This window comes from Papio anubis, chromosome 7 (genome assembly GCF_008728515.1).
Source record: "Papio anubis isolate 15944 chromosome 7, Panubis1.0, whole genome shotgun sequence".
In the NCBI taxonomy this organism is placed as follows: Eukaryota; Metazoa; Chordata; class Mammalia; order Primates; family Cercopithecidae; genus Papio; species Papio anubis.
In genome coordinates, this window is record NC_044982.1 from 13,954,222 (window position 1) to 13,967,759 (window position 13,538).

General features: G+C 44.6%; 1 protein-coding gene across 10 annotated transcripts in view; it reads right to left on the reverse strand.

Annotated features, from left to right (window-relative positions):
• RIN3 (Ras and Rab interactor 3) overlaps positions 1-13,538 on the reverse strand; it is a 183,675-nt gene that overhangs the window by 70,774 nt on the left and 99,363 nt on the right. For 9 of the 10 annotated variants that reach the window (XR_004184801.1, XR_004184802.1, XM_021941486.2 and 6 more), the window contains one exon: positions 5,684-5,756. Coding sequence is in view for 8 of the 10 variants with exons in the window: in XM_021941486.2 (XP_021797178.2) it covers positions 5,684-5,756 (73 nt within the window). In the remaining 2 variants the exon portion in view is untranslated. Of the gene's footprint in view, positions 1-3,014; positions 3,624-5,683; positions 5,757-13,538 lie in introns of those variants that run through there. The other variant, XM_021941489.2, reaches the window with a different exon arrangement.

A 13,538-nucleotide genomic window follows, 5' to 3' on the forward strand; every position in this document is an offset into this window, starting at 1 on the left:
CTCCCAAAGTGCTAGGATTACAGGCATGAGCCACCGTGCCCGGCCTGGCAATTCTTTTTTTAATACAGTTAAGCATGAAGCTGGGTTTAGTGCAAAGCCAAATCTCACATACATGCTTGTGTTGCTTCACACTATGTTTACTGTTTTGCATGGATAGTGCTGTAGTACTTATTGGCCATGTGTCTAAAGTGAATTTCTTAATTGCGCAGGCTGTATGAAAATATTGGTGAATTTAAGGATACTGAATTATGTGTCAGGATTAAAATATTCATTATGTGGGTTTTTGGGGGGTCCTAGGTAACACTGTAGCCTCCAGGGTAAATTGAGTAGGAAAATTTAGGGTTGGTTTTCTGTTTGTTTGTTTTTGGCTTCTAGTTTTCATTCACTTGCTGTTTATTCTCCTCTGGCTTTGCTTGTGTATCCATATGTATAAAACTATGATTTTTTTTTTTTTTTTTTTTTAGTTCCTAGTGCAAGGCTTTTATTTGGTTCTGTGAATAGTTATTTTGTTTCCCGTGTATTTCTAGTAAGTCATCATTCATTCCATTCATCTGGAATTCCAAAGCTACCTTTGTCGGGCCCACAGGAATTAATGGAGCACATCAGCTTTCTATCTTTAAACTAACTTTTTGGATTTTAGGCTTCCTGATAATTTAAGTGTCTTGAGTATACTATCGTAAATAGAATTTAAGTCATATTTCTCTCTCTCTGCCTAATGTCTCCAAAATTTGTAAACTATTTGTGAATATTCTTACCATGGCCATGTGTTTGTTTGCATATGGTCAAGCAGGGTCGCTAGGACCACTCAGCGAGAGAGAACCCAGAAACCTGGCAAGCCAGCGAAAGGGTAAGAGTTTCTTACTAGTCAGTCTCTGGCTTCTCTCTCTCTGTGCAAACTGGTTAAATATAAAGGAAAATTCATGGTTTATCTCCCCTGTAAAGTTTTAAATTAATTGGTTTAATAATAAAAGCTTAAGTCAAATATTTTGTTGGAAAAGTGAAAAACGTAATGCCTTTTATTTAGTTCATGTGACTTGAGTAATCTTTGGGTAATAAAGACAGTTTTAAAGACTATCAGTAAAATACAAAGGTCTTCAAAACGTAAACAAGTGGCCCAAATTATGTTCAAATATTGGGTTTGCTAAATGCTTGAAGGTCATAAGCTGCTTCTTTGGCTTTTGAAAATTGTTTAACCTGCCTGCTTTCCAGCTAGGTAAGGCCTGGGAACATGTGGAGTTGGCCATGCTTCTAGCTATGCTGGAAACAGTCAAACCTTATGAGAACATAACTTACCAAGTTTTACTTTAAAATTCGCACTTTAAAATTATAACATGCAATTAAGACTACTAGAGGCCAGGCATGGTGGCTCATGCTTGTAATCCCAGCACTTTGGGAGGCCGAGACGGGCAGATCACAAGGTCAGGAGATTGAGACCATCCTGGCTAACATGGTGAAATCCCATCTGTACTAAAAAATACAAAAAATTAGCTGGCGTGGTGGCGGGCAACTGTAGTCCCAGCTACTCGGGAGGCTGAGGCAGGAGAATGGCATGAACCTGGGAGGCGGAGCTTGCAGTGAGCCGAGATCTCGCCACTGCACTCCGGCCTGGGCGACAGAGTAAGACTTCGTCTCAAAAAAAAAAAAAAAAACAGTTTTACATGCAAGGTATATAAGAACAGTAAGAACAGTAGAATGTGTGTGTGTGTGTGTGTGTGTGTGTGTTTGTTTTGTAAAAGGTTATAAAAGGTTTTTTTTTTTTTTTTTTAAATTTCTGAGTCATTTTGGCAAAATAAATAATTTATGGTGCTCTGGAATTTCAAAATCAAACTTCAGTTTCAAAATTGTCTTTCCTAATGCCTGATATTTTGGATAGATGAGAGGGCCCCTGAAAACATCCAGAAAGGAAGTAAACAGGATTATTTGACATGTTTAAGTACATGGGATTGCAAAAATGATGTTCAGTCTTCTTTAGGTTATATTTTTGTGAATAATACTAATATGTGTTACAAAATTGTATGGGATTTCTAAAATGTTAATGTCTAAGTATATGCTATCAATTATAATCATGATTATTATGCTAAGTTATTGTAAACCACAAAAAATTTTTTCTTGTCCGTGCTATGTACCTAATTTGGAAAAATAACTAGTATCCAAGATAATATAAGTCTAATGTTAATTAAGCATGGCCTCATGGAGAACCAGGATGGCCACCTTGTCCTTCCTGAGTCCTTAAAGCTTTTATTATTAAGAGTTCTGCATTCCATGACTCAACATGGAAAAGATAAAATGATCCAAATTGAACACATTGATGTAGTGACTTACAAATTACTAACATAGTTTATAACCAATGTTTGATCCCATATTCCTGGGAAAACAATTAAAGCTTCAGGTTCAATTGGTCACCTGGTAGGACACTTAAACATTTTACAAAGGGATTTCATTCAATTGTTATTTTCAATGCATGTGTCTGGTTGTATAAAAGCTTTCCCATGCAAGAGGGCTGATGTTATAACAGTAGATTATTATGCTATAGTGTATTTTCACCAGGTAAAAAAGCTTTTTATAGTTTAGATCTTCTGAGAACATCAGAGAAAGACTGTCATTGCCATCCACATGCAACAAAACTTCAGGACCTAGAACTTTGGGTTCATAATCTCAAAACTGTGAAGGGTCCCTCCATACTCTTGGAACTATATACCCATTGGAACCCTTGGGGTAAGGCTACCCAGGGAGGTTTCTCCCCAGAAGAGGATGGCATCCTTGATGTGAACAGCTTTTCCCAAGTTCACAGATTAAGGCCTCTGCTATCATGAAACTCTTATCTTTGAACATTTTCCCTTGCTTATGCCTCTATGAATAATAGAAGTGAAAAAGGGGTCTGTTTTGTGCACTTATGGGGTGTATTTTTATTCACGAAGGAGTTTGCAGCCAGCCTTATACATGGAGAACATTATACTTTGATAAAGGACAAAGGACAAAGGCCCAATGTAGGTTTAAAAAAACTTTGATGGTACCTCATTATGGTCGCCTCATAATCAGTCAGAAACAAAACATTGGTTCATTTGTCTTAACCCACATCATGGGTTAAAGATAACACTGCCAGGAGGCCTTCACTCTTCTAGAAGGGCATCATTTATTAGGTCCTTTTTCCATGGTTTAAAGTAAAAGAAGTAAAAGAAGCAATGATTAGCAATATAATAATAGTGGTTTAAAGTAAAAGAAGCAATGATTAGCAATATATCCCTCATGATAGGCTCTACAGCAAATTCTACTGTAAAGGCTACAGTTACACAACAGACTTTAAATTTTCTTGTAAAAGTATGATAGAATTGGCTGAACAAAGACGTATCTGTGCAGCTGCTGGCACATGTGGCCTACGGAGAAATACATCAAATGAAGATTATAGGAATTCAGTGCTAGTGGATTAACAAAGAAACTGCTTAGTTAAGTCATTCTTTGGTCTCTTTGATTTTAGGAGGTTTGGCTTGTGGGGACCTTGGGCAAGGAGCATACTCCAATTTCTTACTATTATCCTCCCAATAGTCATAGTAATAGTCTTCCTATTGGGCTGTATTCTCTCAAAGGTTTTGAATGCTTGCTTGCAGCCATCTCTAGAATGTCACATGGTCTCTCTCCAGCTGGAATGACAGGAGCTGAAAGAAATACGCGACCTTGAGGACACCATAACCTATGAATGATGGGCTAAGTAAGACCAGAAACCCAAAATGAGGGTAACAGAGAGTGGCACTAAGGCCCTAAGTTCTCACTAAGGTGAGAACCTAAGTGAGAACGTGACCAAGAAGGGGGAATTTTTAAATTTATTTATTTGTCTGTTTATTTATTTATGTATTTATTTATTTTTGAGATGGAGTTTTGCTCTTGTTGCCCAGGCTGGGGTGCAATGGTACAATCTTAGTTCACTGCAACCTCCGCCTCTCAGGTTCAAGCAATTCTCCTGTTTCAGCCTTCTGAGTAGCTGGGATTACAGGCACCCGCCACTACGCCCGGCTAATTTTTGGTGTTTTTAGTAGAGGTGGGGTTTCACCATGTTGGCCAGGCTGGTCCCGAACTCCCAACCTCAAGTGATACACCAGCCTCAGCCTCCCAAGGTGCTGGGATTACAGGTGTGGGCCACCAAGCCTGGCCAGGAATTTGTTAAACAAAATTCTGGGAGGCCATTGTTTTGGACTAAGCTCATGCACTAGGCCCCAACAAACCAAACCAAAATGGTGTCGCTTTTGCTAAGACTTTAAGGAATCACATAGATTCTAGAACAGACCAGGTTTTTTTTTTTTTTTCTCCTGCAAATCTCTATAACAAACATTCTTGACAACATAGGTATCCACCCCCTGAAGTTCCCATTAAATCTTTTAACCAAATTCATTTCCTCTCGCATAGAGACCATCAAGCTTCAGATAAAAAAGCAACAAAGGTTCCAGCCAGTTGCAGGTGAAGACACCACCCCTGGCCATCAAGAAGCTACCCTGCCTCCATTATACAGAGCAGGGTGAGAGTTCCTTGATCCCCAATAGGTAGGGACTACGCCCCAAGCCAGCATGAAGCAGTTAAAGAAAAAAGAAGACTATTGGTCTCTCTGCCTCCCATAAAGATTTATGGAGATCACCTCTCAGGGAAGAGATGAGGCAGGAAAATAGGGTCTGGAGGCAGGGAACATAAGGCCGATTCACACTTCAGCTGTAACAGGAAATGTCCTCTCCATAGGGCGTAGGACAAGTAAAAGACTTTGTAACTTTACTTCATCCTCTTCATTTGCATAGGACACACCCCAAGTAACCAGTGGAATCCTCTAGAGGGTATTTAATATTCCCAAAATTCTGTAACGGTACCCTTGAGGCCCTATGCTTGGGCCCGCTCCCACACTCTGGAGTGTACTTTCATTTTCAATAAACCCCTTCATTCCTTCCTTACTTTGTGTGTTTTGTCCAATTCTTTGTTCAAGACGCCAAAAACCTGGACATCCTCCACCGGTGACATTATCAGCCTCACTTTTCCTGCCCATCTGGACTCAGGAGGGTCGTGGTAGGTGGGAGGGATGCTCTAGGTTCAGCATGGTTTTCTTCAGAGGCAGCAGGGAGTTGTGGGCCTGGAGCCCACTGCTGGACCCCAACACATCCCACCCTGTTTCTAACCAGCCCTTGTCAAGGTCCTGTAGCTTAAGTCATTGGCTTATGGCACCAAAGTGTACTTTTAAATTCTTACTGACCCAAAACCAGTTTTGAATAAACAGGCAGTTCTCAGGGTGGTCAGCAGACACCCGCTCCACCCAGCAGCTGCTTCATAATCACAAGCTACCTCCCATAAAGGGGGATCAGCCCCTGTTGCTGCCCCTACAGGAAGTTCCTTCTAGAACCCCTGCAATGGGAGGCCTGGTACACGCAGGACTCCAGGCTGTCCTTGAAGCTGATAACACAGGAAGCCGGGAGACAGGCAGTGAGCCAGAGGGGCAGGTGTGGAAGGGAGGGGTTCTTATCAGATAGTGTGAGAAAGCCTCAGAGCCAACAAGTTCCCTGTGGTTCCCAGAGGGGCCTGTGCCCTCTCTCTGCATCCTCTGAGCCGCACCCCTCTCTCTGGGGCTTCCTTGTGAAGTTTCCTGTACCCATCCAGGGTTGCATGGGATGTTTGCTGCAACCAGACAACCTCCTGCAGGGCCGGGTCTACTCACCTACTGACACAGTAGAACGCAATCAGTCTGAAGATGTCCTCAAACACAAGAGCTGAGCCTTCCAGGTACAAAACTGGGGAGAGAGAAGAAGGGCCCTGGGTAAGGTAAGTATCCCGCCAAGGAAAAGGGGGAAGGAGGCGGCAGGGACTGGGTGGGGGGGCATGTGTGCCACACTCATTCTGGGCCCCATGCTGGGCTGCATGTGGCTCCATACACATCAGCTGTCAACAGGACCTTAAGTGAGAAAGGGACTTCCTTGTCAATCCACTGAGATTTCAGAGGATTACCTATTTGTAATTAGTCCATTTTCACGCTGCTGATAAAGACATACCCGGGCCAGGCGCAGTGGCTCACGTGTGTAATCCCAGCACTTTGGGAGGCCGAGGTGGGCGAATCACAAGATCAGGAGTTCAAGACCAGCCTGGCCAACAGGGTGAAACCTGTCTCTACTAAAAATACAAAAAATTAGCCAGACGTGTTGCCTATAATCCCAGCTACTTGGGAGGCTGAGGCAGGAGAATCATTTGAACCTGGGAGGCGGAGGCTGCAGAGAGCCAAGACCGTACCACAGCATTCCAGCCTGGACAACAGAGTGAGACTCTGTCTCAATTAGAAAAAAAAAAAAAAAAAGACACACCGGAGACTGGATAATTTACTTAAAAAAAGAGGTTTAATGGACTCACAGTTCTATGTGGCTGGTGAGGCCTCATACTTATGGTGGAAGGCAAAAGGCACGTCTTCATGGTGGCAGACAGAGAATGACAGCCAAGCAAAAGGGGTTTCCCCTTACAAAGCCATCACATCTCGTAAGCCTTATTCACTATCAGGAGAACAGTATGGGGGAAACTGCCTCTGTAACTCAATTATCTCCCACCAGGTCCCTCCCACAACACGTGGGAATTATGGGAGCTATAATTCAAGATGAGATTTGGGTGAGGACACAGCCAAACCATATCACTATTAGGATAGCTGGTGTTAATATACACTCATAATTTTGGACAAAATAACAGAGAAGGTTCTAGACTGTAAACGCAGAATTAAACATTTAATAGATCACAGTCATCCCAAGCAACAGTCTCAGAACTTGGCAATTGTGAGGCCCAGGAAAGGCCAGGAGGAAGGGTGTTGCCCAGTTCTGCCTCAGCCTCCAGGAGGAACATGGGTCTGGGGCACTGAAGTGGGGCCACTGGTCTGTCACCCAGATCTCCAGGGCCTCTCAGAACCTAACCTGATTGGCTGCACAGCTCACCCAAGGGCGAGGGCTACCCTGATGTTTTACAGCTCTGACAAGGAAGAGGGATCAAAGCATTTGTTCAAAATCCATGCCAAGGTGGATAGGGCTCCTCGGAGGGACAGGGTGCCAGGATGCCGCCGTCAGTGCCTGCAGCTGGGGCCAGACTGACCAGTGGAGAACACGGCACCATGCTCTGCCCTGCTTGGGAGAGCTAGGGCGAAGGAACCAGAGAGGTTCAGCAGGTTGTTGGAGGTTCCACTGTTCATCAGTGCCCTGCAGGCACCTGCCCCCAAACTCTTGACTCATCCTCACACTCCCCACACCCACGGTCATGCTCCCTGCACGTGGGAGCCCCACATGAGTGCCCTCTGGCTCCAGAGGGGCCAAGAAACACGTGCATGTCCCACTGTGGTCCTGGTCTCCCAAGGTTCTAGTTTCCATGTGATGGAGAGGGAAGGCAGGACCCAGCTTCCAGGTCTGGCTCTGAGCCTGGAACGGACAATGAGGCCTCAAGTGTGCCCTTTCCCCGCTCAGTGCCTCTGTCCTTCCACCTGTAAAGGGAAAGGAGTTCTTCCCTAAAGCCACACGCACATAGGTGACGTCAGTTTGTGGTCCTGTTTTCAAAGCCCAGGACAGCACTCCACAGCATTAGAGGTCTGTGAGATGCTTATAGCGATACACAAACCAACATGTTGTGTTCAATTAACTTCATTTTTATATTTGCCTTCTTTCTGCATATCAAACACTGTTCTTAACGGTTCACATAATTTAAAAAATATGTATTTGTCTATGGCAAGGAGATCATGGTTTCCCACTGGGACAGAGACAACATTTTAAAAGAGAATTTAAGTAAAATATTAACTAGATGGTGGTACAGGAGGCATTTGGAGGATGCCTACAAATGACTTAAGTCTGAGAGACCCTGGCTGGTGGTGTTGGAATTCACAGGATGGCCCGGGCGTCCCAGTGCCACCTAGTGCCCGCATGTGGTGCACTGCCGACTCCTTCCACAAGGGGCAGCACAGGTGTGGCCAAGGGAGGCTGGGGCCAAAAGACTTCCAGCAGCAGGGAGGGGAGACAGAGGCTCCATATATATAAGATAGGAACGGAAGGAAGCACCTTCCTCAGGAATGCCTGGAGTGGGTTAGTGGTAATGCACACAAAAAGCCCAGCCTACATACCAGGCATACTCAACAATCAGTAGCTTTCCTTCCCATTGAGGCAAGGCCTGATTTTTGCAGAACACAGATAAACTTTGAAGATAAAGTCAGTCACGCCCCCTTCTGTGCCTGCTGGCACTTTACACAAAGCCCTGGACTCCCTTCCTGAAACAGCATCCCTACGAGGCTTTGGTAGTTAGTCCACTAGATAATAGGTTAGCCGTTAGTGCAGGAACTAGGGCTTACTCGCTTTGGCAGCCAGGGCCCAGCACGGTGCTATATGCAGAGGCCCGATTACTGTTTTACTGTTAAAACCCCAGATTTGTAAAATCATAAGCAATGCTTAAGACTCATGCTTGTTTCTTTGCAATGAAACCTCTCCCCTGGCCCCAGCCCCCGGCCCTTCTGCCACCTTTCCATTCCTGACTATGCAAACAGCATCCCTTCACACCAAGGCCACACACGGGGAGGTCCTGCATGCTGGGGCAGGGTTTGGTCCATCTTTGAATCTCCCTTAGTGTCCAGCACAGTGCATGGGAGATTGATGAATGTTTGCTAAGTCTGCCTGGGAAAGATACCCCAGAGGGGTAAAGGCCACAGGGGCATCATGGACAGGGTCTTGGACCACTTACCATGTGATTGATGGCCCTTCCCTCTAGGGCCCCAAAGGAACACCTCAGACTTGAGGAAGTCCCAACAAACAGCCTCACACCTTTCTAGAACACGGGTGAGTGCAAATTGGCACAAGACAAACAATCCTTTGTTCTGATGGGTGGTGGGTTTAGCTTCTAGACTGTCCCCTGTCCTATACCGCACTGGCCAGTGTCTTGCATGTGGGTTCCCAGGCCACGCCACCTGCACGTGAGCATGTTCCGAGGTTGTTGCTTCTCCTTTCTGTGCCTCAGTTTCTTCACCTATAAAACAGGTGATATGGTTTGGATCTGTTTTCCCACCCAAATCTCATGTGCAATTGTGATCCCCAGTGTTGGAGGTGGGACCTGGTGGGAGGTGATAGGATCATGAGGGTGGGTCCTTCATGAATGGTTTAGCACCACCCGCTTAGTGCTGTTCTCTGATAGAGTTCTCATGAAATTTGCTTGTTTAAGAGTGTGTGGCACCTGCCCCCCACCTTGCTCTGCTCCCACCATGTGAGACACCTTGTTCCCCCTTTGCCTTCCATCATGATTGTAAGTTTCCTGAGGCCTCCTCAGAAGCTGAGCAGATGCCAGCATCATGCTTCCTGTACAGCTTGCAGAACTATACCCAGTTAAACTTATTTTCTTATAAATTACTCAATCTCTTTCTTTATAGCAATGCAAGAACAGACGAACACAACAGGGGTAGTAAAGTACCCACCTGTTGAGGATTGACCTGTGTTCCTGCAAAAGATATGTGAATGTGATACATGTGAATACATGTGAATCTCTAATACATGTGAATGTGAACTTATTTGGAAATAGGGTCTTTGTAGATGTAACGAAGCTGACCTCATACTGCATTAGAGTGGGCCCTAAATCCAATGGCTGGTGTTCTTGTCAGAAGGCCACATGGGCTGGGTGCGACGGCTCACGCATGTAATCCAAGCACTTTGGGAGGCCGAAGCAGGTGGATCACCTAAGGTCAGGAGTTTGAGACCAGGCTGGCCAGCACTGTGAAACCTGTCTCTACTAGAAATAAAAAAATTAGCCAGGAGTGGTAGTGGGTGCCTCGGGAGGCTGAGGCATGAGAATCGCTTGAACCCGGGAGGCAGAGGTGAGATTGTGCCACTGCACTCCAGCCTGGAGGATAGAGCGAGACTCTGTCTCCAAAAAAAAGAAGGCCATGTGAGGGCATGGGACACAGACCCAGAGATGGGAATGCCATGGGAAGCTGGAGATGGAGATTGCAGTGATGCAAGGAATGCCAGCCAAGGAATGCCAAAGATTGGCAGCAACCACTGGAATCCAGGAGGGAGGCATGAAACAGATGCTTCTAGAGTCTCCAGAAGGAACCAAGCCTGTCCACACCTTGATTTCCGATTTCTGGCCTCCAGAACTGTGAGAGAATGAGTTTATGTTGTTCTACGGCTCCCAGTTTGTGTAATTTGCAGTGGCAGCCATAAGAAGCGACTACACCACCAAATAAACATCACTGTGAGCATGAAATAAATTATGCCATGGGAGTGGCTTGGAACAGTGCCCGTGTGTTCAGTTAATGGGGATATTACTGAACGGTCATTTTACACATGCAAGGCAATGTGGTGTGAGGCAGGGGTGCAGGGAAAGGGTTTTGCAGACCCACTGGATCTCATTTCCTATTGCTCTTCAACAGTAATCCTGTCTGTTGGCTGGGCTTTTTCTTCCCTCTCTCCTGTTTCTACAGTCCTCACTCCCAACTCCTTGCCTCTGCTCATGCTCTTTGTCCCACACAGAGAATCCCTGTACCTCCAGAGTCCAGTTCTAGATCCACCTTCTACCTCAAAGCCTTCATTTCCCAGGGATTCCACCCTCTCTCATCGGAAAGCCACACACAGGATGTGCTGCCCAAAATGCCCATCAGGGAAATGCCACCGGTGTGTTTTACTGTGAGTGAGAGGCAGGGGCTCTTGGACTATAGCCGGGGCAGGAACAGGTCTCACTTTTCCCTGTCCCCTGCACTGAGCCCAACACCATGCCTGCCACACAGTGAGGACCCATAAAGAACAGTCGGGCAAAAGGGGCCTTCAGGTGTTAAGATCCAGAGCAGGCCAAATAAACAGAGACAGAAAGGATATTAGTGGTTGCTTAGGGCTGGGGTTGGGGGAGATAGGGGGATGCTAGCTAAAGGGTATGGGTTTCATTCTTTCTTTCTTTTTTATAATGGTAAACTATAAATAACACACAATTTAGCATTTTAATCATTTTTAAGTGTACAGTTCAGTGGCATTGAGTACATTCACGCTGTTACGCAACACAAGGTTTCTTTTTTGAGGTGATGAAATGTTCTTAATTGACTGTGATGATGGTTGCACAACTCTGTGATACACTAAAAGCCATTGAATTGTATGCCTTAAATGCTTAATTGTATGATATTTAATACTTAAAAATTTTTTTTTCTGCGCCAGCGCCTTGATCTTGGAAGATACTGAATACATTAAATAAACACATCTGAATAAAGCTGTTATCTAGTAAAAAGATACTGATACATTAAATAAACATATCTGAATAAAGCTGTTATTAAAACCAGATACACACACAGACACACACACACACACACACACACATATACAGGGACTGAATTTCACTTCCTGCATTCTGTTTTCCTGCGAGTTTTTATAATAAGCATATACGACTTTTGTAAGCGGAGACATAGTTAAGATTTTTCTCTAAAACCCGTGGTTTCCAGTGTCCTCTCAGCTCATGCTGCTTTCAGTAGCAGATCAAAACCCTACTAATACAGCTGACAAGCCCCCATGCCACCTACTGCCCAGGAGACCATGTCACCCATGAACCTGCCAAGACAGTTCTGACAGAGCCTCAGGCCATCCAGCACCTGCTTCTGCCCTGGGCAGGGAGCCCGCCAGCCCGCTCCTCCCAACAAAATTGCCAGCTCCAGCAGTTCCCAAGACTTGTCACACTGAGTACATTCTCCCATATCCCTCAGCAAAAGCCTCAGGGGAAACATACCAGACCCTGTCTAAACCTTCTCAAGAGGTGAGATGTGAGAACAGGCACCAGACAGAACCCAGTGTGCTCCAAGGTGACAGCAGGTGACAACAATCAGACTCTGCCCTGGCTCAGAAGAAAGGAAAACTTTCACTGGTGACTCACCCTCAAGGCTGGGTCAGGGGCAGGTAGAGATGCTGGGTACATGCATGCCAGCCCAGCCCCTGGCACTCACAATCTCAACATCAAAACAGAACATCCATGAAGAGCTGAAAGCGATCAGGTGTTTTTGTTTTTAAAGAGGCTCAGTTTTTCAGGAATGGAAAACTGTATGTCACATGTTGTTACTTATAAGTGGGAGCTAAGCTATGAGGATGCAAAGGCATAAGAGTGATAGAATGGACTTTGGGGAGTGGGATGGGAAAGCTGCGTGTGGGGTGAGGGATAAAAGACTACAAGTTGAGTATAGTGTACACTGCTTAGGTGATAGGTGCACCAAAATCTCAGAAATCATCACTAAAGAGCTTATGTAACCAAAACCCACTTGTACCCTCAAATTAAAATACATTTTTTAAATGCAAGTTTTTTGTATAATTTAATAAACAACTTTAAAAATGCTAAGAAAGAGAGACTGGGCACAGTGGCTCACGCCTGTAATCCCAGCACTTTAGGAGGCTGAGGCAAGTGGATCACTTGCGGTCAGGAGTTTGAGATCAGCCTGGCCAATGTGATGAAACACCGTCTCTGCCAAAAATACAAAAATTAGCTGAGCGTTGTGGCAGGTGCCTGTAATCCCAGCTACTTGAGATGCTGAGGCAGGAGGATCATTTGAACCCAGGAGACAGAGGTTGTAGTGAGCCAAGATTGTACCACTGCACTCTAGCTTGGGCAACAGAGTGAGACTCTGTCTCAAAAAAAAAAAAAAAAATGCGAAAAAAGAGAGAAAGAAATTCAGTTATATCATTCAGTAATGCAAATGAACTGTCAAGAGCAGAGGTTGCGTGTGCATCTTGTTTTGCACAGAACCCCCAGCATATACCATGGTGGTTGGTACATTGCCAGTTCTCAAATATTTATTTAATTGCATTAATAAAATAAATAACTGTATTCATAAAATGGTTTATTTTGGAATGCTTACAGACTTACAAGAAGTTGCAAATAAATGAATAGGGAAGTCCTGTGTACCCTTCACCCAGTTCCCCCCAGTGGTAATATCGGTAATAATTAGAGCACAATGTCAAAACCTGGAAACTGACCTCGACACAATCCCCAGACGCTATTCAGATGTCAGCAGTTTTATATGCACTCATTTGTGTGTGCGTGTGTTTGTACAACATTTGGCAATTTTATTACATAGGTAGCTTCGCGCAGTCACCACAATCAACATATTTGGTTCATTCAACACCATAGAGCTCCCTTGTGCTATCCCTTCATAGCCACATCTAGCCCCTCCCCATCACTAGCCCTGACAACTAATCTGTTCCTGTCTCTATGACCGTATTATTTCACGAATGTCATATAAGTTGAATCACAAAGTATATATCTTTTGGAGACTGGCTTTTTCAGTGTAACTTCCTTGTGGTTCATCCAAGTTGTTCCGTGAATCAATAGTTCATTGCCTTTTATTGCTGAGTAATATTCTGTAGCACGGATATACCATGGGTTTGTTTAGCCATTCATCCACTGAAGGACATTTGGATGGTTTCCAGCTTTTAGTTACTATGCACGAAACTTCTGTAAACATTGACGTACAAGTTTCTGTGTGAAAAATGTGTTTTCATCTCTCTGGGATATATGCCCAATAGTGAAATTGCTGGGTCATGTGGTAAGGTCATCTG